We start from the raw sequence: 25,000 nt of genomic DNA, 5'->3' as shown, positions 1-25,000 counted from the left end.
ATTGCCAATGTATGTAAAGCGCTGTGGAATTAATAGTGCCATATCAATGAATAAATATATATTATATTATCTTTTATATATCTCTCTATCATCTATGTATCTGTATTATCTATCACATATCCATCTATTATCTATTGATCTGTCTATCTCTATTAACTATTATCTAATTATCTGTCTATTTTCTATCCAAATCTATCACTATTCACTCTCCATCTAATTTATCTATCAGACAGCTGGTATAAATCCTTGAGGAGGACGAGGCCGAAGATCAGCGCAGAACACAGGAGAAAGGGTCAGTGCAGTGATCTATATTATCTGTCTGTATTATCTATCACATATCTATCTATTATCTATCACTATTATCTGTCTATCTATATATCTATCTATTATATATCTGTCTATTGACTTCCACTATACTCAGTAAACAAGTCGATCCCGTACCGAGCATCAAAATGCTTGTTCCGAGCACCGGAGCATGGTCGCACTCGCCGGAGTCTATGAAGCGCGGTGTGTGCACATACGAGGTCTACACTGATGGGCAAATACTCACAATACAGAGCCCAGTGTATTATATCAGCGAGCAGAGGATCTCAGGACTAGAGATGAGCGAACCCGATGTTCAATGTTCGTTTTTTTTTCGAGCCAAATGCCAATTTTAAAAGAAAACAGAGTTCGGATGCTTTATGTAAGCTGACCAATGGCGCCAGCATCGCTGTGCTCAGGTACGCTCGGTGCTCAGCCCGGTGTGAGCCCATTGCAATGATTAAACTGCTCACACTGGAGGTAACAACAGCGTAATCGCTTGGAATGTGCAACCCACCCCCCCCCACACCCCCCAAAAAAAAAGGAAAACCCCCGCCCATCCTCTCCCAGAAATATTCTGCTTATGGCTGGCTGTATGTGGGCGGAGACTAGAACGGCCAATCAGTGACTTCTGTTGGGGTTCGGGTCAATTTCCAACTAGTGGAGGTACAACTGCTGCCGCCGAACCGAACTTTCACAGGTTCCCTCATCTCTACTCAACACCCCAAACTGGGAGAAAAGAAAGTGAATAAGATCAGAAAGGTTTTATATAAATCAAAAAAATATTTCATACAAAAAAATCCAAAGAAAACATAAAATTATACATTTGAAACAGCTTTTTGATGTTTTGCAGCCGCCCAGTGTGGTGTGTAAACTAAAACATAAAGCAGAGATCGGGGGGGGGGGGGGTGTGATGTCAGCGCTGGCACCATTCGTTCCCCTGCTCAGCATTGCAGATGTCGCCACAGTTGAAAGCAATGATGAAAGATGGAGCTCTCTGCTTCCTCCTCCATCGTTCTGCTTCGTTGTCTGAGATCTGGCGCCTCAGCACAGGGGGGGCGCGATGACGTCACTACTGTGTGCCCGCTGTGCCGAGATGTGCAGAGCTGCAGAACACGCACCACTGCAGAGACCGGAGCAGTGCGGGAAAGAGGAGAGGTTTGTCTTCCCTTTTTTTTTATATATATATGTATGTATGTATGTGTGTATGTATGTATGTGTGTGTGTGTGTGTGTGTGTATATATATGTATATGTGAGTATATTGGTGGGCCAATGGCCGTAATACTATGTGGAGGACTATGGTGGTGCATTATAATATTTGGAGGACTATGGTGGGTGCATTATATTATATAGCGGACTATAGGGATGAATTATAATATAGGAAAAGTGCATTAGAATATGTGGAGGACTATGATGGCTGAATTATACTACATTGAGGACTATGGGGTGTATTACAATATATGAAGGAATATGGGTATGTATTATATATGGGAAGACTATGGGGTGCATTATAGTATATAGTAATATATGGAAGGCAGTGTAAAGCCCATTATACTAAATGAAGAGCTATGGGGGGTGCATTATATGTAGCGAAATATGGGGGTTGCATTCATGGCCGGCTTTAGGTATGTGCGATTTAGTGCAGTCACACAGGGTGCCAGCCGGCAGACAGCACATGGGGGTGCTGGAGGGAGCATCAATTCACTTTCATTTGCTGCTCCTGCGGTGCATAGGCTCCGCTGCTCCTGCGGTGCATAGGCTCCAGCAGAGGGCGCCCTCCCATCCTGTGTGCTCTGCGTCCTGTCTTCTCCTGTCTTCACCAGAGAGAGGGGGTAGGGCTGTCTGCACTGCTGCAGCTGGAGAAGCTGCTTCTAAAGACCCTCTGAACTCCAGGAAGGCGGTAAGTATAATGTGAATCATGTATTATGTGCCGTCTGTCTGTGTTATGTATAAGATATGTTTGTCCTGTATAGTGTGCAATATGTAGCTGTGTTTCTGTGTATACATTCTGTCTGTCTGTCTGTCTATTTATACATCCATCCTATTATCTGTCTGTCTATCATCTATTAAGCATCAATCTGGCGCACAGACACAGCCAATGCCCCGGTGCGCCCCCAAACTGGACACAGAGGGCGTCAGGGGCGTTGCTGGTATTCAAGACTCAGGGCTCCGACTCCGATCTTCTTGCCTGCAGCCCTGAATCTTCTGCCACTACCGCATTGAACTGTTTTGGCGTCACATTGCCCCCAATACAGTTCAATCCTGTAACAGAGCAAGAGTTCCATGCTCTATCATTGCCCGTCTCCTAAGCTGCAGACCGCTACAGGTCTATGGTCTATGGCTTAGGAGATGTCATCGTGTCACGAGTGCAGAGCGGGGAAGTCATCGCATAGCACTGCCTCTGCAGGCCGCCATAGAAGAGGAGGCGGAGGCTTCGGTATTGGGAATCGGGATTAGGTGAGTGTAATTTTTTTTTTTTTTTGTGCACAGGAGGCTGTGTGGGGGCTCCTGCCGTGCATAGGAGGCTGTGTGGGGGGGGCCCCTGCCGTGCACAGGAGGCTGTGTGGGGGGGGCCCCTGCCGTGCACAGGAGGCTGTGTGGGGGGGGCTCCTGCCGTGCACAGGAGGCTGTGTGGGGGGGCTCCTGCCGTGCACAGGAGGCTGTGTGGGGGGGCTCCTGCCCGTGCACAGGAGGCTGTGTGGGGGGGGGGGCTCCTGCCGTGCACAGGAGGCTGTGTGGGGGGGGGCTCCTGCCGTGCACAGGAGGCTGGGTGAGGGGGGCTCCTGCTGTGCACAGGAGGCTGTGTGGGGGGGGCTCCTGCCGTGCACAGGAGGCTTTGTGGGGGGGGCTCCTGCAGGTATTTGCATATAGTTGGTGTGGCCCCTAGAGTTAGCTCCTCCTTTGGACCCCAGACACCCCAGTCTCACCCTGCAGCCATCTATCTAATCTATCCATCTTTCTATCTTTCATATAGTATCTGTGTGTGTCATGCATATGGTGTAATTTATGCAGGAGCACAACGACCAGGCCTGTGAGTGATGGGGGCCATTACTATTACCTCGGATGCAGGTTAAACACCATTGAGGAGCAGATGGGCACTGGCTCCCTGTTCCGCACTTGCTCTGCAGCTGTGGGCCCCTGATAGGTGTAATGACATCAGGGGGAGCCTGTGTATGACATTCCCTCTCTCTCTCATTATTCCGGCATTTGCAAATAGAAATAATTTTGGTTCCTAAACGACCTAAAACGGGAAAGATTTATTCTGATTTCATGTCATATAGTGAGAAAAACCTGCAGATGTGTCTGTATAGAGAGCGGAGGGAAAAACCTGCAGATGTGTCTGTATAGAGAGCGGAGGGAAAAACCTGCAGATGTGTCTGTATAGAGAGCGGAGGGAAAAACCTACAGATGTGTCTGTATAGAGAGCGGAGGGAAAAACCTGCAGATGTGTCTGTATAGAGGGTGGATGGAAACTTCTGGTGTGAACTGTATGAGGGAATCGTGGAGTCAGACTTGTAATCAGTGAAATTGAGCAGTCGGAGGTTTTTCTTAGCGACTCCTCAGCCCTGGTGTGGAGGCTGCTGTGGAGGAGTCGCTGTGGAGGTATCATACACTGCTTGTGGGACACTTCTGTTTGCATTATACATTATGGGAGAAATGAAAGGGGAATCAATGGGCTTCATTAGGAGGAAAATGACTTTGTAAGGGCTGTAAAGCTGTGAGAGGTTCTTATATGACCCAGCTGAATATTAATTACATTTTTATTTTTTGGGGGGAGGGGTACCAATTAGAACTTCCGCTATGGGGTCCCGTGATTTCTATGTATGCCTCTGTCCACCCTCTTAAAGGGGTTATCCGGCTTATTTCGCCTTTTTTTTGTAATTCACTATTGGGCTAGATTAGGGCAGCTAAGTAGACAGTAACTACCTACCTGCCCTGCTGTCAGCCCCTCTCCCCCGGCTCAGAGCGGTCATGTGATGGAGGCTGCCGTGATTTTGCTGCTTCCTGTGATGTCAGGATAACAAGTGCAGGAGCTTATGTTCTGCCTTGTCGACGGGCATCACAGCCGACGTCATGTAGTCACCCTGCTGGGCAGGTACAGTGCATGGAGTCCCCGCCCCCCTTTCCCCCCGCACCCTCCCCACACGCCATCCTCTCCCCTTCCACTGCTGTGGGGCCCGTGAGCTCAGGGGAGGGGCCTGGCGGTGGCTACCGTGCGGTCACCTCCAGCACCGGGCCCCCTGCTCAGGATTGCACGTTCAAATGTATCAGCATCACAGTTGTTAATACATTTGAAAGCACAGATGACAGGCAGCACCTCGCTGCTTCTCATCACTGTCCCACTGTCTGCTCTGATAGTTCAGGACAGCGCTGACGTCACTACTGTGCTGATATGTCCCGAGCACAGACAGCGGGCGAACGAGGAGCAGCGGCGGGGACCGAGGAGAAGTAAGTGTGTATACCCTACACGGTGGGGGTGCAGAGCCCAATGTGTGGGGAGGGGTACAGAGCCCTATGTGTGTGGGGAGGGGTGCAGAGCCCGATGTGTGTGGGGAGGGGTGCAGAGCCCGATGTGTGTGGGGAGGGGTGCAGAGCCCGATGTGTGTGGGGAGGGGTGCAGAGCCCGAGGTGTGTGGGGAGGGGTGCAGAGCCCGAGGTGTGTGGGGAGGGGTGCAGAGCCCGAGGTGTGTGGGGAGGGGTGCAGAGCCCGAGGTGTGTGGGGAGGGGTGCAGAGCCCGATGTGTGTGTGGGGAGGGGTGCAGAGCCCGATGTGTGTGTGTGTGGGGAGGGGTGCAGAGCCCGATGTGTGTGTGGGGAGGGGTGCAGAGCCCGATGTGTGTGTGGGGAGGGGTGCAGAGCCCGATGTGTGTGTGGGGAGGGGTGCAGAGCCCGATGTGTGTGTGGGGAGGGGTGCAGAGCCCGATGTGTGTGTGTGTGTGTGTGTGTGGGGAGGGGTGCAGAGGCCGGTGTGTGTGGGGGGAGGGGTGCAGAGCCCGATGTGTGTGTGGGGGGAGGGGTGCAGAGCCCGATGTGTGTGTGTGGGGGGAGAGGTGCAGAGCCCGATGTGTGTGTGGGGGGAGGGGTGCAGAGCCCGATGTGTGTGTGGGGGGAGGGGTGCAGGGCCCGATGTATGTGTGGGGGGAGGGGTGCAGGGCCCGATTGTGTGTGTGTGTGTGTGTGTGTGTGTGTACTGACAGCTAAGGCTATGTGACTGATGCAACAGATGTGACTGATTCTGCAAAACAACAATCCGTTTTTGTTTTTTTTGTTTTTTTACTGTTTAACCAGCGGCCCGGCTATTATGAATGATCAGCTGATCGTTCACAGAAGGCGGCTGCCGGGTGATCAGCTGATCGCTCACAGAAGCCGGCCGCCGGGTGATCAGCTGATGGCTCACAGAAGCCGGCCGCTGGGTGATCAGCTGATGGCTCACAGAAGCCGGCCGCCGGGTGATCAGCTGATGGCTCACAGAAGCCGGCCGCCGGGTGATCAGCTGATGGCTCACAGAAGCCGACCGCCGGGTGATCAGCTGATGGCTCACAGAAGCCGACCGCCGGGTGATCAGCTGATGGCTCACTGAAGCCGGCCGCCGGGTGATCAGCTGATGGCTCACAGAAGCCGGCCGCCGGGTGATCAGCTGATGGCTCACTGAAGCCGGCCGCCGGGTGATCAGCTGATGGCTCACAGAAGCCGGCCGCCAGGTGATCAGCTGATGGCTCACAGAAGCCGGCCGCCGGGTGATCAGCTGATGGCTCACAGAAGCCGGCCGCCGAGAGAGAGAGAGATTGATTTGAATAATTAAACACAAGAGCTGAGCATGTGCAGTGAAATCAAAAGGATTCCGCTGCTCAAAAAACGTTACATGCCGCGCTCCTGCTGCCCGACGGTCAGTCGTTCCACGACTGATTAGTCGCGTGGCGGATGCAACGCAATGGCATCAGTCACAATCCGCCGCTCATACGGAATCCACCAAACGGATTGCGTTGTTTATCAGAGCGGCGAATTGTGACGGATACTAAATAGCAGAAATGTGAACATAGCCTAATGAGTGTGCAGAGGGTGGGAAGAGGGCGGGGCTGGACAGTGAGGCCGGGTGGGGCCAGCTCTGACTGTGAGGTTCGGCATAGGAAGTTTTCATGTTTGGTTGAGCTGAAGGTAAATAACCTGTCTGCAGAGAATGAAGGGATAATTCAAGAGGAACAACAGTTAGAAAAGAAAAAAAAAATGTGTGGGTGATTTAGGCTACATGCGCACGCTGCGTTTTTGTCGCGTTTTTGCTGCATTTTTTTGGTGCAGTTTTGTTGTCAGAACTTTCTGACATCTGACTTCCCAGCAAAGTCTATGAGAAGTCAGATTTGTAATGTGCACCTTGCAGTTTGTCAGCGTTTTTTGGCAAAAGTTTGTGACAAAAAAGATGCCGCATGTTCATTCTTTCTTGCGTTTTGTTTTTGTCAACATTTTCTCACCAATTGAAATCAATGAGGGCATCAAAAAGGCAAGGAAAAATGCATGCTATCAAATTGGTGCGTTTGGCATGTGTTTTACCTGCGGTTTTGTCAACAGAAACGCAGCTCACCAACTTAGTTCCAGAATGACAAAATCAATGCTGGAGTGAATTTGACATGTCGGTGCCTGTGTTGGTTTCTCTGTCTCTCTTGCGCTCTCTCTCTTTCTCCCCAAGCAGTACATACTCACCGATTATGGCTGTCACACTGCTCCCCCGCCTCTCATCTTCTTTCGGACCCGCTCATTAGCCTCATACATATTGACTCCTCCCCCGTCTGTGATTGGTTGCAGTCAGACGAGCCCCCATGCTGAGTGACAGCTGTCTGACTGCAACCAATCACAGCCGCGGTGGGCGTGTCTACATAGAGCGACTCTCTTCAGTGCTGTACTATCAGCAGTGGAGGACTCGAACTGTGACAGCAAACACCTGAGTGATGGCACCGCTCACACTAGGGTGGTTTGCTGTGACAGCTGGAGGACATCAGGCTTGAACCGCAGTGAACCTCTGATGTCATTGCTGCGACACCCGCTGTACTGCGGGAGCTGTAGCTGTGACGTCAGGGATTTACCCTAGATCATTCTGATCGCTGCGGCTCTATCCACACTCACAGCTGGCAGCCATGCTGTATGAGCGCTGGCTGTGACAGGACAGGGACGTAGCAGAGCTGGAAGCGTCGTGGGATCTCGTGTGGATTACTTCGGCTTTCGAGGGGTGTTTTGGGGGTTAATAAAGTGGTGAAAGAAAAGGATTTTTATTTTATTTCAAATAAAGGATTTTTTTTGGCTGTTTTGATGTGATGTGGGGTGTCTTATAGACGCATAACATCACTAACCTAGGGCTTAGTGGCAGCTATGGTCTGCCATTAACCCCTTATTACCCCGATAGGCACTGCACCAGGGCAACAGGAAGAGCCGGATCCAGCGCCAGAATTGGCACATCTTATGGATATGCCACTTGTAGGGCTGCTGTGGGCTGCTATTGTTAGGCTGGAAAGGACCAAATAACGATGGCCCTTTCCACCCTAATATTATCAGCCCCCAGTTGTCTGCTGCACCTTGGCGGCTGGTATTAGAAAAATGAGGGGATCCCACGTCATTATTTTTTTTTTTTTTAATCAAATAATTAAAAAAAAAGTGAGGGATCCCCTCTATTTTTCTTAACTAGCCAAGGTACAGCAGAGAGCTGAGGATTGCAGCTGCTGCTGTTCCTGTACTGTATATGAAAAATACATGTTGTTTTTTACCCCGCCCCCCCCCCCCAAAAAAAAACAAACAACAAAACAGCTAACCAAGCTGGCTATCCCTCTATCAAGCCATCCTGTTATTTCTTTCTATGTATTCTGTGTGATCTTTCTTATTATCTAATCTATACCGTATTTTTCACTTTATAAGACACACCTGATTATAAGACGCACCCCCAAATTTGGTGAAGGAATAGAGAATTTTTTAATAAATAGGGTCCGTCTTATAATGCCAGTGTCTGTCTAACAAATAATATAGGGTATATGTCCCTCATAGCCCCCTCATCCTAAAATTAGCCCCCTTAATCTGGATATGGCCACCTTATATTGAACACGTCCCCCAGTGATGCCACATTTCCCCTATGGCTGACACATCATCCTCTATGGCAGGCAGACAGGGCCACTGTGGCAGGCAGGCAGACAGGGCCACTGTGGCAGGCAGGCAGACAGGGCCACTGTGGCAGGCAGGCAGGCAGGGCCACTGTGGCAGGCAGGCAGGGCCACTGTGGCAGGCAGGCAGGGCCACTGTGGCAGGCAGACATCACCCTCTGTTACATATCGCCCCCATGTTGCTGCTTTTAGTATAATAAACTCTTTACCTTCTGCAGCACAGTCCTGTCTCGTGTGTCCCTCCTCGGGGTTGAACTCCTCCTGTCTCCTGCACTTCCTACTTCCTAGTTCTAGTGCAGGTCATGTGATCGGGACAGCAGAGAGATATCTCTGCCTTCCTAATCACAGCAGCAGGAGGGAGACTGGGCAGACGCTGGAGGAGGTGAGTAAAGAGTTTATTATTTTACTATGGGCAGCAGCACGGGAGGCCATATTGAGATACACACAGGGGGAGGGGGGATCCTGTGCAATCAAAGGTAAGCACAGGCAGATAATATGCACAGCTCCCCCAGCCCATCAGCGTGATGCAGTTTCAGCACCACGCTTCTGATGGACAGCGGCTGTGCATATTATATGAGCGGGAGCAGGAGATCAAACGCTGCCGCTCCCAGCCCCAAGCAGTCCCCAGCACCGCTGCAGAGCTGCCCGCACCTCCACTGGACTCTGTGTGTGTGTGTGTGTGTGTGTGTATGTAATATATATATATACATATATATATATATATATATATATATATATATAAAATATATTACACCCCCCCTCCCGTATATTCAGATTATAAGACGCACCCCCTACTTTCCCCCAAAATTTGGGGGAACAAAAGTGCGTCTTATAAAGTGAAAAATACGGTATGTTCTTATCTATCCATCTAGCTATTCTTTCTATTTTTTACTATCTATCATGTATTCTAGCTATCTATCCATTATCCTTTCCTATCATATTTCGTTTCTCCTTCAAAAAAAGCTGTGAGAAAAAAAACACACTAAAAACGCACCTACATTGCAAGCGTTTTTGGGACATTTCCAGGCTCACTCTGACAAGGTGCAGTTTTGGTTGCAGTTTGTGTGCAGAAAAAAACTGCAGCGTGCGCATGTAGCCTTATATGACAATACAGCACAGAATAGCTTACAAAAAATGTTTGCGCTTATGTCGGACAACTCCTTTAAAGAAAAAAAAATTAAATAAAACTAATTTTCCTCAAAAAGACTTTCAAAAATACAACATTGTTGACTAAAACAATTATAAAATGACGGAAAAATAAGCATTAGGACGTCCAAATTGTGAAGACAAAACAATGAAGGAAATCCCAATGTCATAATGTACCACACTAAGTGGATCCTGCCACGTCTGCTTCTATCCCTGCTGAACTGACTCTGGGGCCGCACGGGCGATATAGGAGGCGAAGAGGCCATGCATGGATTGATCTCAGGGGCCACACGGCTCTGGTAGCAGAAGCGTCCATCTAGAACCTTCCACATGACTTTTCCTTTTGTCCCTGACTTTTACATTATTTATTTTACAGCTTTGAAATTCAGGGAAAAAATATGCAGAACGCTGCAGACACAATGGAAAAAGGAGAAATGGATGAGCGGGGTGATGAACGGAGTAGAGACCTTTCCACAGGTAACCCTCCTCAGTGAAGAGTCACCATTAAATAACAAGGAGAACAGTCACATTCCCAGCTGCAAGGAGAAAATAAAGTTACATTTTCCCTGCTGCCGCTCGTATACAGTCACCGATGCAGTGCGGGAGACAGTAACACTTACCGCTCACAGGCTGTCAGCCAAGGAACAAGAGGGTTGATTACTGTGCGCCCACTATGTAGTGAGTGGTGACTGTTACAGCCTCTCCCACTGTGCTGGTGACTGGAAGTGAGCAGCTGCTGGGAGAATGTAACTACATTTTCTCCTTGCAGACACTGTGTCACAATTTCTCCGCTGTCTTGGACGCAGTGAGTGACAATTTTGCCTCCCTATGGAATCAGGGCTGTGCCAAGCTGTTAGTTTGTGGAGCGTCAGCTCAACGGTCCAATCTGAAACTGGGAGGTGCTTGGTTTCTTCAGGGGTTCCCTGTTCTGAGTGATCAGTTACTTAGCTGAGTAGTTAGTCCCAAAACCAGGGTATCACGGAGGTGCCGGGGTAACTGGAGAAGGGACCCCCTGAAACGGGCCCTCAGACTAGGGACCTTGTGCTGTCCCTTATCCCAGGGGTAGGCTTGATGGTATCCAGGTCTGGACTGCCAGGGTAACACTAACTCTTGTCCAAACCCTGATCTAACTCCCCCTCTCCCCCCCACCGGGAAAGGAGATGCAAACCCCACAAAGGATCGCCACAAAGACCGGAATCACAGGAGCATAAACTGAAGGTATCATCTGCAGTAACAAGTGATATGTCATATCTTAAATAGGGAGAACACAGCTGAATAGAAATTAGCCCCCCTCTCAAGGAGCCACAAATCACTCCACAGGACTGGAAAACAGTGTAAAACACTCAGCTGAAGCTGAGCAACTAGTTTCAGGTTGCCTGTGAACAGAGTCCGTCGCCACCGCGGCTCCCTGTGAATGTGTGCCTCGGTTATCTGTGCTGTGTTCTGATCTATAGCTGCCAGACCTTGGACCTCCTCTGACCATCCATTTGCCCATATCCGCTATCCTCCTGATATTCTGACCCCAGAGCTGACTACGCCTTTGTCTTTCACCTTAGTTCACGGCATGTTCTCTTTGTATCTGACCCCGGTACATTTTATAACCCTGCCTCACGGCTTGTCCGTGCAGTGACTAGCGTCACACACTGTTCCAATAAACCAGATAGATATCATTTAAATGCCAGGTACTCAGATTACCACTATATCTGCAGGTAAATGGTGTTTTTGTAGCTGCCAGGTTTTCTTTAACTCCTTCTCGATATGTAACATATTATTAGATCCTATTGCTTCTTGCGGCTCAGAAGCTGAGTCTCCATTATTGCCAGCAGATGATGTCTGAGTTATTCAGTGGAGGTAAGCTTCACCCACTGCTGTTAACTTTTCGATCTTTGACAGCAGCATTTGCAGCTCACAGCCTATGGGGTACAACGTTCCACATATCCAACGCCCCCAGCAACATTTATCATTGGGTGCATATGGGTCGCCATAATAGCTGGGGGTCTGCTAAAGACCCCTTGCCCTATATAAGGGTACTCCTATGTTCTCCACACCTAGATACATTCCTTCAGTGGTGTAGATTTCAAAATGAGATGATTTTTGGGGTGTTTCCACTGTTTAGGCACATCAAGGGCTTTACAAATGTGACATGGCATCCTCTATTTCAGCCAATTTTGTTCTCCAAAAGTCAAATGTTGCTCCTTCCCTTTCTAGCCCTGCCGTGGACCCAAGCAATAGTTTTACACCACATATGGGCTATCAGCGTACACATGAGAAATTGCACAACAGAATTATATGGTCCATTTTCTCATCTTACCCTTGGGAAAATGAAAATTTGTGGTTAAAACAACACTTTTGTGGGAAAAATTAAAATCTTTATTTTTTTCCTTCCACATTGCTTTAATTTCTGTGATGCATCTAAAGTGTACTTTGGCATTGCATTACTGCTGTAGGAATATTACAAAAAAAGGGATAAATACATTGCTAATGTGAAAAATGAGTAAAAAGACATAGGCATTGCATTACTGCTTCAGAGATATTTGCAAAGAGAGATTCTTAGCTTATATATTGGCCAATCCATGTGAGCCCGATAACCTCGACAAGGTGATCTCAATATATTGGGAACCTAATCTTAAATGCCTCTATGTGTGATTAAAAATCTGCATGTCTGCTTCCTGGCTGAATAAGATGGTGTTCACACCCTGGCTATAGGGCAGAGTGCTTGGTCAGGTGCTTGTCAAGGTTATCGGGCTCACATGGATTGGTCAATACATAAACTAAAAAATTGTTTAAAAGAACTGAAGTCCTCAGTGGTTGATACCTTTTAATGGCTAACTGAAAAGATGGAACTAAAGACACTTCTGAAGAAACGTGCACAACTGGACAGTGACATTTTTCTTATCCAAATGCAAAAAGGAGAATCTGATCCCCAAAGGACTCTAGATTACAAACCCAATTCTACATACCTACAATACCCATTATGCACAAAACCTTTGTCACAGGACTTCTGAGAGACTAAGGAACCACCTTTTGCATGTCTTCTACAGCATCAAGAGTAAGGGTACCTTCACACTTAGCGATGCAGCAGCGATCCGACCAGCGATCTGACCTGGTCAGGATCGCTGCTGCATCGCTACATGGTCGCTGGTGAGCTGTCAAACAGGCAGATCTCACCAGCGACCAGTGAACAGCCCCCAGCCAGCAGCGACGTGCAAGCGACGCTGCGCTTGCACGGAGCTGCCGTCTGGAAGCTGCGGAGACTGGTAACTAAGGTAAACATCGGGTATGGTTACCCGATGTTTACATTAGTTACCAGTGTGAGCAGGGAGCAGGGAGCCGCGCACACTGAGCGCTGGCTCCTTGCTCTCCTACCATAGCTACAGTACACATCGGGTTAATTAACCCGATGTGTAATGCAGCTACATGTGCAGAGAGCAGGGAGCCGCGCACACTGAGCGCTGGCTCCTTGCTCTCCTAGCTGCTGTACACATCGGGTTAATTAACCCGATGTGTACAGCAGCTACATGTGCAGAGAGCCGGAGCCGGCAGCACAGGCAGCGTGAGAGCTGCAGAGGCTGGTAACTAAGGTAAATATCGGGTAACCACCTTGGTTACCCGATGTTTATCTTGGATACAGCTTACCTCAGCTGTCAGACGCCGGCTCCTGCTCCCTGCTCGCTTCATTTGTCGCTCTCTCGCTGTCACACACAGCGATCTGTGTGTCACAGCGGGAGAGCGGCTTTGAAGAAAACGAACCAGGGCTGTGTGTAACGAGCAGCGATCTCGCAGCAGGGGCCAGATCGCTGCTCAGTGTCACACACAGCGAGATCGCTAATGAGGTCACTGCTGCGTCACAAAAAGCGTGACTCAGCAGCGATCTCGGCAGCGAGCTCGCTGTGTGTGAAGCACCCCTAAAATCCAGAGGGAATTTGAAACACAAAGGAAGACACTTCCAGAAAGCACAGAGCAAAAAGTACAATAATACTACTACAGACTACGAACTCTTCTGATCCACAACAAGGAAAAGAAACTGCATTGACTGCGCCTCAATTCTGGACTTAATACAAACGGGTTGAGAACAAAGCCAAAACCTGACAACTTGGACAACCACTCCATTCAAGACACAAAAGCATCTAACTGTGTTATCAATCTCTCGGATTATAAACGAAAGTGGAACTTGCTGTGCTTTCTAGGGGACTCTCATTTTGTCCTACTAAAGCTCTAGACAAAACTGAACTCTGCAGCGACATGGAAGATTTCTTCAGGAGACTACGTCTGAGGGAATATTTTAACGATGCAGATGTTTCAGAATCCTCCCAGACTGAAGGAAGACTGATCTTGACAACCAGGAAAAGTTCAGATTGGACACCTCCACCAGGACGCAATCCTCATTTGGATAACTATATAGACACTTTCAGACATTTGGTAAAATCCACTATCCTAGAACCACACGGGAGGCAAAGATCCAACATCAGTGCCCAGGAGAGAAGGGCCATAAAATCTTTGAAAATCAACAAAGAAATCATCATTAAATCTGCAGACAAGGGGGTGCAATAGTCATGATAAACAAATCAGACTACATGAATGAAGCACACAGACAACTGATGGACACACGCTACTATGAAAAATTGGAGTCTGACCCTACACAGGACTATTACAAGGAACTTAACAATTTGGTCTCTTGTCTGCCTGACATATCCTCAACAGAACTGATACCGGGAAGTCCAAGAATTGGCACATTCTACATGCTTCCCAAAATTCACAAATCTGGAAACCCAGGAAGACCCATCATTTCATGTGTGGGCACCCTCACTGAACAAGTCTCTAGATGGTTAGAGGGTATCCTTAAACCCTTGGTAAGGGATACAACCAGCTACATCCAGGACACTACTGACCTATTGAAAAAATTATCAGCAATAGGTTCTCTACCAGAGGAAACCATCCTTGCCACCATGGATGTGGAATCCTTGTACTCTAAAGCTGGTGTCACACACACAACGACAACGACGTCGCTGCTACGTCACCATTTTCTGTGACGTTGCAGCGACGTCCCGTCGCTGTCGCTGTGTGTGACAGCCAGCAACGAGCTGGCCCCTGCTGTTAGGTCGCCGCTCGTTGCTGAATGTCCAGCTTCATTTTTTGGTCGTCGCTCTCCCGCTGTGACGCACAGATCGCTGTGTGTGACAGCGAGAGAGCGACGAAATGAAGCGAGCAGGGAGCAGGAGCCGGCATCTGGCAGCTGCGGTAAGCTGTAACCAAGGTAAACATCGGGTAACCAAGGTGGTTACCTGATATTTACCTTCGTTACCAGCCTCCGCCGCTCTCACGCTGCCAGCGCCGGCTCCTGCTCTCTGCACATGTAGCTGCAGTACACATCGTGTAATTAACCCGATGTGTACTGTAGCTAGGAGAGCAGGGAGCCTGCGCTCAGTGTGCGCGGCTCCCTGCTCTCTGCACATGTTGCAGCACAGCGACGCCCGTCGTTATGATCGCTGCTTCGGCTGCTGTGTTTGACAGCTAAGCAGCGATCATAACAGCGACTTACAAGGTCGCTGCTACATCACAGAAAATGGTGACGTAACAGCGATGTCGCTGTCGTTTAGTGTGACCCCAGCTTAATATTCCACACCAGGATGGATTGAATGCCTGCAAAGTCTTCCTGGAAAATACAGGAACTGATGCCGATTCTGTAGTGAAGCTTGCAAAATTCATCCTCACCCATAATTACTTTGCATTTGACAATAACATATATCTACAGGAGACTGGGACTGCAATGGGAAGCAAAATGGCACCACAATATGCAAATCTTTTCATGGCCAAGCTTGAGAGTGACTTTTTATCCTCTTGTCCTATCAGGCCTCTGGCCTACTACCGTTACATTGACGATATTTTAATCATCAGGACAGAGTCTGAGGAGCAGCTGAAGACCTTCCATGAACACTTTAATCCGCTTCATCCCACCATCAACCTAACACTCAACTACTCCTGCACTGAAATCAACTTCTTGGACACCATCATTAAACTACGGAACAATGAAATAGAGACATCCCTGTACAAGAAGCCAACATATCTGAAATGGGACAGTTTTCATCCAAAACACAAACTATTGTATACAGCCAGACTATCCGGTACAATTGGAGATGTTCCAACAATACAGATAAAGACAATCACCTTGAGGGCCTCAGAAGACCTTTCTGAATCAAGGCTACCACCCAAGAACAATTGAAACCAAGATTACAAGAGCCACCAGAATATCAAGAAACCATCTCCTACATTATAAAACTAAAGAAGAAAACAACCGGGTCCCTCTTGCAATCACAATCCACATCTGGAGGTGTTTAAAGGGAATGTGTCGCGGATTTTTATAATCCAAACAATGATTACTTGTAAGATAACATGAAGTTATAATGTTATCTTGCAATAAATAAAGATGTCTTTCAGTTTTTATATTCTTTGAAAGCTGGCAATGGGGGCTGCCATGTCACATTCCAAGTTCTAGCACGACAGTGCAGCCTCAATTTACAGCACCTCGTGGACATAGGGGATAGTAGTCGGATCCTGACCCCTTTTAGTTCTGTTACTACTCAAATGGTAACGCCTATGTGGGCTGCCCAATTCCCAGCCGTGGGTGGGTTCAGCCGCCATTTTTCCATAGCCCACGATTTTGGCTGGGCTGTATTTTTTCCCCCTACCGCCAGGATCTGAAGGAACAAGCAGCACCAGCTTCTGTCCTAACAGCTCCGCCTCCTAGAACAGAACCAGCCTTACCGACAGCTGAAGATCAGCGTTGATCCGTTGAGGGGCGGTGTGCAGCGGTGGAGGACCGGAGCTGACCTGTGGAGAAGCAGCGTGCAGCGGTGGCGGACCGGTACTGATCTGTGGAGCAGCGTGCAGCGGTGGATGAGCAGCGTTCATCTGTGGAGGAGCGGCGCTGATTGGTGGAGGAGCGGTGGCGTGCAGCGGTGTAGGAGCGGCGCTGATCGGTGGAGGAGCAGCGGTGAAGGAGCGGCGCTAATGGTTGGAGCGGCGGCGTGCACCTGAAGATAATAAACCACATGAGAGTGACGGTGACAGATAACACACATATACAATAAAGTGACGAAGACCTTGCATCACCTCTTGTAGGTGCTCAGGAGAAAAATAGACTATCATTGGAGGTTAACTCCGGCACACTACCACTTTCCCATATGCCCAAAAAAATGAAGAATACAGTTGTTGGATGTCAAAATCCTTTTCTCTTATTTTATTAGTGCCAAAAAGTGAAAAGTGCTGTACAATTGTCCGCCAGGAATCGACGTTTCGGCTAGCAAGCCTTCATCAGGTCGGACAGGCTTGGTTTAAAATGAGATGGCAACGTGGTACAGATGCAGGATAGCTGCAAAAATGTAGAGCCCTCCGTTTGGAGATAGCCTGCGTCAGAAGCCGTAAAAAGCTCCGGGAGATGTTTGGTATGCTAGATCCTAAGAGGTTATTGGATCTTGACCAGGGAGGTTAGAAATAGAGAGCATTAGGTCTATCTTGATGGTCGGCTATACCTCTTAGGTGTCTTGGTATATTAGGCCAAGATGGCGACCATGTGTGTCCCAGGGGAATGGCAGCTCCTGCAGCGGGATGTTAATATCTATTGGCTCTGGTAGTATAGCCTAAAGAAGGATCGCTGCGGCTCAGAGTATATCTGTCAGTGACTTTTGTGGGAGAAAAGCGGTTCCAGTGGTATGAAACAGACGTCCCAGGTTCACATGTAGGAGTCAGGACGGTATGCCTGATTGGGAATCTTGTGATTTATTGAGTAAGGTACTGTGGTAGAGGTTACCTAAAACGGACCGCTCCTGTAGTGGGGAGTCAGGGTCCAGAGTTCAACCTGGTAATCAGGGTGTTATGTCTGACTGCCGCTTATAGCTAGTGACTCTGAGGGATATGGCATGGAGGGAAGTCCGTTGGCCCAGGAAAGAGTCAAATCATGCGCCAGTGGTGCCGCAGAGCTGGATCGCACGTCCAGGCATACCGTCCTGACTCCTACATGTGAACCTGGGACGTCTGTTTCATACCACTGGAACCGCTTTTCTCCCACAAAAGTCACTGACAGATATACTCTGAGCCGCAGCGATCCTTCTTTAGGCTATACTACCAGAGCCAATAGATATTAACATCCCGCTGCAGGAGCTGCCATTCCCCTGGGACACACATGGTCGCCATCTTGGCCTAATATACCAAGACACCTAAGAGGTATAGCCGACCATCAAGATAGACCTAATGCTCTCTATTTCTAACCTCCCTGGTCAAGATCCAATAACCTCTTAGGATCTAGCATACCAAACATCTCCCGGAGCTTTTTACGGCTTCTGACGCAGGCTATCTCCAAACGGAGGGCTCTACATTTTTGCAGCTATCCTGCATCTGTACCACGTTGCCATCTCATTTTAAACCAAGCCTGTCCGACCTGATGAAGGCTTGCTAGCCGAAACGTCGATTCCTGGCGGACAATTGTACAGCACTTTTCACTTTTTGGCACTAATAAAATAAGAGAAAAGGATTTTGACATCCAACAACTGTATTCTTCATTTTTTTGGGCATATGGGAAAGTGGTAGTGTGCCGGAGTTAACCTCCAATAACACACATATACATACTGTTACACATATACACAGACAGATCAGAGCCCCCACATATATACAGACTGGGGTTAGAGCCTGCTAAGTCTGTATATATGTGGGGGCTCTGATCTGTCTGTGTATATGTGTAACAGTATGTATATGTGTGTTATCTGTCACCGTCACTCTCATGTGGTTTATTATCTTCAGGAGCACGCCGCCGCTCCACCGATTAGCGCTGCTCCTCCACCGATCAGCGCCACTGCACGCCGCCGCTCCTCCACCGATCAGTCTGTCTGTGTGTATATGTATTGTATGTGTGTGTGTGTGTGTGTGTGTGTATGTATATATGTGTATATATGTGTATATATATATATATATATATATATATATATATATAATATATATATATATATATATCATAATATATACTGACTGTGGTTAGAGCCCCTTCCCCATATACAGTTAGGTCCAGAAATATTTGGACAGTGACACAATTTTCACGAGTTGGGCTCTGCATGCCACCACATTGGATTTGAAATGAAACCTCTACAACAGAATTCAAGTGCAGATTGTAACGTTTAATTTGAAGGTTTGAACAAAAATATCTGATAGAAATTGTAGGAATTGTATACATTTCTTTACAAACACTCCACATTTTAGGAGGTCAAAAGTAATTGGACAAATAAACCAAACCCAAACAAAATATTTTTATTTTCAATATTTTGTTGCGAATCCTTTGGAGGCAATCACTGCCTTAAGTCTGGAACCCATGGACATCACCAAACGCTGGGTTTCCTCCTTCTTAATGCTTTGCCAGGCCTTTACAGCCGCAGCCTTCAGGTCTTGCTTGTTTGTGGGTCTTTCCGTCTTAAGTCTGGAGTTGAGCAAGTGAAATGCATGCTCAATTGGGTTAAGATCTGGTGATTGACTTGGCCATTGCAGAATGTTCCACTTTTTTGCACTCATGAACTCCTGGGTAGCTTTGGCTGTATGCTTGGGGTCATTGTCCATCTGTACTATGAAGCGCCGTCCGATCAACTTTGCAGCATTTGGCTGAATCTGGGCTGAAAGTATATCCCAGTACACTTCAGAATTCATCCGGCTACTCTTGTCTGCTGTTATGTCATCAATAAACACAAGTGACCCAGTGCCATTGAAAGCCATGCATGCCCATGCCATCACGTTGCCTCCACCATGTTTTACAGAGGATGTGGTGTGCCTTGGATCATGTGCCGTTCCCAAACTTTTTTCTTCCCATCATTCTGGTACAGGTTGATCTTTGTCTCATCTGTCCATAGAATACTTTTCCAGAACTGAGCTGGCTTCATGAGGTGTTTTTCAGCAAATTTAACTCTGGCCTGTCTATTTTTGGAATTGATGAATGGTTTGCATCTAGATGTGAACCCTTTGTATTTACTTTCATGGAGTCTTCTCTTTACTGTTGACTTAGAGACAGATACACCTACTTCACTGAGAGTGTTCTGGACTTCAGTTGATGATGTGAACGGGTTCTTCTTCACCAAAGAAAGTATGCGGCGATCATCCACCACTGTTGTCATCCGTGGACGCCCAGGCCTTTTTGAGTTCCCAAGCTCACCAGTCAATTCCTTTTTTCTCAAAATGTACCCGACTGTTGATTTTGCTACTCCAAGCATGTCTGCTATCTCTCTGATGGATTTTTTCTTTTTTTTTCAGCCTCAGGATGTTCTGCTTCACCTCAATTGAGAGTTCCTTAGACCGCATGTTGTCTGGTCACAGCAACAGCTTCCAAATGCAAAACCACACACCTGTAATCAACCCCAGACCTTTTAACTACTTCATTGATTACAGGTTAACGAGGGAGACGCCTTCAGAGTTAATTGCAGCCCTTAGAGTCCCTTGTCCAATTACTTTTGGTCCCTTGAAAAAGAGGAGGCTATGCATTACAGAGCTATGATTCCTAAACCCTTTCTCCGATTTTGGATGTGAAAACTCTCATATTGCAGCTGGGAGTGTGCACTTTCAGCCCATATTATATATATAATTGTATTTCTGAACATGTTTTTGTAAACAGCTAAAATAACAAAACTTGTGTCACTGTCCAAATATTTCTGGACCTACAATATAAGGCTATGTGCGCACGTCGCGTAAAAACATGCAGTTACGCTGCGCTTTGTAGCGCAGCGTAACTGCATGCGTCCTGCGTCCCCTGCACAGTCTATGGAGACTGTGCAGGGGCCGTGCGCACGTGGCGTTTAAGAGCGCAGCGCTTCGGCTACTGCCGAAGCGCTGCGCAAAAAAGAAGTGACATGTCACTTCTTTCCTGCGCTTTGCCGGCAGCTCCTGCTCTGTCTATGGCAGGAGCTGGAGGCAGAGCGCATGGAATCGGCGCTCACTACGGACATTTCTGCAGCGATCTAAAGCGCACATGTGCTCTTCAGATCGCTGCAGAAATTTCTGCAGGGCTTGTACGCAACGTGCGCACATAGCCTAATATGTAGGGAAGGGGCTCTAACCACTATCTATAGATAGATATATATGTATATATATAATATGACTGTGGTTAGAGCCCCTTCCCCCTATATATATATATATATATATATATATATATATATATATATATATATATATATATATATATATATATGACTATGCTTAGAGCCCCCCCCCATATGTATATACACTGTTCACAGAGCCACAACACATATACACCTAGACTGTAAGATCAACGCTCTCCTCTCCTGACATCCTCTGTGCTGCTGTGGACCTGCTCCTTCCTCTGTGTCTCCGTGAGCTCCTGTAAGATCAGCGCTCATCTCTCCTGACATCCTCTGTGGTGCTGTGGACCTGCTCCTTCCTCTGTATTTCCGTGAGCTCCTGTAAGATCAGCGCTCATCTCTCCTGACATCCTCTGTGCTGCTGTGGACCTTCTCCTTCCTCTGCGTCTGTCTGTGAGCCTCCTGTCAGAATCTGTGCTCTCCTCTCCTGACATCCTCTGTGCTGCTGTGGACCTGCTCCTTCCTCTGTGTCTGTCTGTGAGCCTCCTGTCAGAATCTGTGCTCACCTCCCCTGACATCCTCTGTGCTGCTGTGGACCTGCTCCTTCCTCTGTGTCTCCGTGAGCTCCTGTAAGATCAGCGCTCATCTCTCCTGACATCCTCTGTGGTGTTGTGGACCTGCTCCTTCCTCTGTATTTCCGTGAGCTCCTGTAAGATCAGCGCTCATCTCTCCTGACATCCTATGTGCTGCTGTGGACCTGCTCCTTCCTCTGTGTCTGTCTGTGAGCCTCCTGTCAGAATCTGTGCTCTCCTCTCCTGACATCCTATGTGCTGCTGTGGACCTGCTCCTTCCTCTGTGTCTGTCTGTGAGCCTCCTGTCAGATCAGCGCTCACCTCCCCTGACATCCTCTGTGCTGCTGTGGACCTGCTCCTTCCTTTGTGTCTGTCTGTGAGCTCCTGTCAGATCAGCGCTCACCTCCCCTGACATCCTCTGTGCTGCTGTGGACCTGCTCCTTCCTCTGTCTGTCTGTGAGCTCCTGTCAGATCAGCGCTCACCTCCCCTGACATCCTCTGTGCTGCTGTGGACCTGCTCCTTCCTCTGTCTGTCTGTGAGCTCCTGTCAGATCAGCGCTCACCTCCCCTGACATTCTCTGTGCTCCTGCTCAAGAACACATTTCTCGTTTTGGCAAAAAATAAAAATGTTTTCTTTTCTGTGTACAACAGTTGTAAATAAAAAAGAAATTGTTTTACAATTGGATTGATGCCTTTTTATTTTTCAACCAACAAAACGTTTGTTTGCTACGACTGTATTTATTTTAATATATACAAGAAAAATAAGTCCGGCACTCAAAACGGGACAACAAGAAAAAGTAGAATCCAGATGTTTTTTGCTCTGTATTAATTTTTATTCTTTTGATTATTGCTACAATTTTTTTCTTTTTATGTCCATCAGTAATAATGGTATCAACGTTTCGACAGAATCTGTCTTTTTTCCAAGACTGTCAGTAGGGACAAGTGAATAGCAGAGAAAAAGCAATTGAATACGTATTTGACTCGATGAAAAGCGAAAGCACTATGTCCAGGGATCAAAAGAATAGGTGAAACACCTTGTGAATTACAAAACCAGAAGAAACATCCAGAATATGGTGTTATGCAATTTGCTATGCAAATGGTAAACAGAAGAGGAAGTAAGGGGGTGGCAGCACCCGCCACTGCAGCTCACCCAGCGATACCCGCCGCAGCTCACCCAGCGATACCCGCCGCCGCAGCTCACCCAGCGATGCCCGCCGCTCACCCCAGCTCTGTGTGTGTGTGTGTGTGGCACAAGGTCCCCATTCGGGGTGATGTGTGTGTGTGTGGGGGGGGGGGGGGGGGGGCACAAGGTCCCCATCAGGGGTGATGTGTGTGTGTGTGGCACAAGGTCCCCATCAGGGGTGATGTGTGTGTGTGTGTGTCACAAGGTCCCCATCAGGGGTGATGTGTGTGTGTGTGTGGCACAAGGTCCCCATCAGGGGTGATGTGTGTGTGTGTGTCTGTGTGTGTGTGTGTGTGTGTGTGTGTGTCACAAGGTCCCCATCAGGGGTGATGTGTGTGTGTGTGTGTGTGTGTCACAAGGTCCCCATCAGGGGTGATGTGTGTGTGTGTGTGTGTGTGTGTGTGGCACAAGGTCCCCATCAGGGGTGTGTGTGTGTGCGCGCGCGCGCCACTGCATGTGAGTACCTGTGTGTGTACCGGTGATACTGTCTGCTGAGCTGTGTATCTAATCCTGTGTGATACTGTTTGCATAGCTGTGTATCTAATCTCCTGTGTGATACTGTCTGCTGAGCCGTGTATCTAATCCTATCCTGTGTGATACTGTCTGCTGAGCTGTGTATCTAATCCTCTCCTGTGTGATACTGTCTGCTGAGCTGTGTATCTAATCCTATCCTGTGTGATACTGTCTGCTGAGCTGTGTATCTAATCCTCTCCTGTGTGATACTGTCTGCAGAGCTGTGTATCTAATCCTATCCTGTGTGATACTGTCTGCTGAGCTGTGTATCTAATCCTCTCCTGTGTGATACTGTCTGCAGAGCCGTGTATCTAATCCTCTCCTGTGTGATACTGTCTGCAGAGCCGTGTATCTAATCCTCTCCTGTGGGATACTGTCTGCTGAGCTGTGTATCTAATCCTCTCCTGTGTGATACTGTCTGCTGAGCTGTGTATCTAATCCTATCCTGTGTGATATTGTCTGCTGAGCTGTGTATCTAATCCTATCCTGTGGGCTACTGTCTGCTGAGCTGTGTATCTAATCCTCTCCTGTGTGATACTGTCTGCTGAGCCGTGTATCTAATCCTATCCTGTGTGATACTGTCTGCTGAGCTGTGTATCTAATCCTCTCCTGTGTGATACTGTCTGCTGAGCTGTGTATCTAATCCTATCCTGTGTGATACTGTCTGCTGAGCTGTGTATCTAATCCTCTCCTGTGTGATAGTCTGCAGAGCTGTGTATCTAATCCTATCCTGTGTGATACTGACTGCTGAGCTGTGTATCTAATCCTATCCTGTGTGATACTGTCTGCTGAACTGTGTATCTAATCCTATCCTGTTTGATACTGTCTGCTGAGCTGTGTATCTAATCCTCTCCTGTGTGATACTGTCTGCTGAGCTGTATCTAATCCTCTCCTGTGTGATACTGTCTGCAGGGCTGTGTATCTAATCCTCTCCTGTGTGATACTGTCTGCAGAGCTGTGTATCTAATCCTCTCCTGTGTGATACTGTCTGCTGAGCTGTGTATCTAATCCTCTCCTGTGTGATACTGTCTGCTGAGCTGTGTATCTAATCCTCTCCTGTGTGATACTGTCTGCTGAGCTGTATCTAATCCTCTCCTGTGTGATACTGTCTGCAGGGCTGTGTATCTAATCCTCTCCTGTGTGATACTGTCTGCAGAGCTGTGTATCTAATCCTCTCCTGTGTGATACTGTCTGCTGAGCTGTGTATCTAATCCTCTCCTGTGTGATACTGTCTGCTGAGCTGTGTATCTAATCCTATCCTGTGTGATACTGTCTGCTGAGCTGTGTATCTAATCCTCTCCTGTGTGATACTGTCTGCAGAGCCGTGTATCTAATCCTCTCCTGTGGGATACTGTCTGCTGAGCTGTGTATCTAATCCTCTCCTGTGTGATACTGTCTGCTGAGCTGTGTATCTAATCCTATCCTGTGTGATATTGTCTGCTGAGCTGTGTATCTAATCCTATCCTGTGGGCTACTGTCTGCTGAGCTGTGTATCTAATCCTCTCCTGTGTGATACTGTCTGCTGAGCTGTGTATCTAATCCTATCCTGTGTGATACTGTCTGCAGAGCCGTGTATCTAATCCTCTCCTGTGTGATACTATCTGCTGAGCCGTGTATCTAATCCTATCCTGTGGGCTACTGTCTGCTGAGCTGTGTATCTAATCCTCTCCTGTGTGATACTGTCTGCTGAGCTGTGTATCTAATCCTCTCCTGTGTGATACTGTCTGCTGAGCTGTGTATCTAATCCTATCCTGTGGGATACTGTCTGCTGAGCTGTGTATCTAATCCTATCCTGTGTGATACTGTCTGCAGAGCCGTGTATCTAATTCTCTCCTGTATGATACTCCTGCTGTCCTTGGTGACACTTTAGACATTTCTGGTCACCAGGAAAATGGCTGTGCACTGTGTCCCTACATGTCATTCTCTGTTATCTGTTGTAAACACTCAGATTAGGAGAGGGAGGCGACATCACACACAGGAGAGCAGACTCCGCCCACTTTACGGCAGGCTGTAATCTGAGCTTTTTATACAGTCTGATTTCTGTAGGATTTCAGTACCTGCTCCCCTTAGTGTTTAAAAAT

The 25,000-nt window shown here is 47.9% G+C and overlaps 1 protein-coding gene across 2 annotated transcripts in view; it reads left to right on the top strand.

Moving 5' to 3' along the window:
* The first annotated feature begins 227 nt into the window (after positions 1–227).
* Positions 228–25,000, top strand: part of LOC142277928 (uncharacterized) — a 154,413-nt gene continuing 129,640 nt past the window's right edge. For both annotated transcript variants that reach the window (XR_012741010.1, XM_075332649.1), the window contains exons 1-2: positions 228–292; positions 9,965–10,065. Coding sequence is in view for 1 of the 2 variants with exons in the window: in XM_075332649.1 (XP_075188764.1) it covers positions 9,987–10,065 (79 nt within the window). In the remaining variant the exon portion in view is untranslated. The remainder of the gene's footprint in view (positions 293–9,964; positions 10,066–25,000) is intronic.

The sequence above is a fragment of the Anomaloglossus baeobatrachus genome, unplaced genomic scaffold (assembly GCF_048569485.1).
Source record: "Anomaloglossus baeobatrachus isolate aAnoBae1 unplaced genomic scaffold, aAnoBae1.hap1 Scaffold_414, whole genome shotgun sequence".
NCBI lineage: Eukaryota > Metazoa > Chordata > Amphibia > Anura > Aromobatidae > Anomaloglossus > Anomaloglossus baeobatrachus.
The sequence above is the reverse complement of the archived record's forward strand: the minus strand, read 5'-3'. Positions and strand labels throughout refer to the sequence as shown.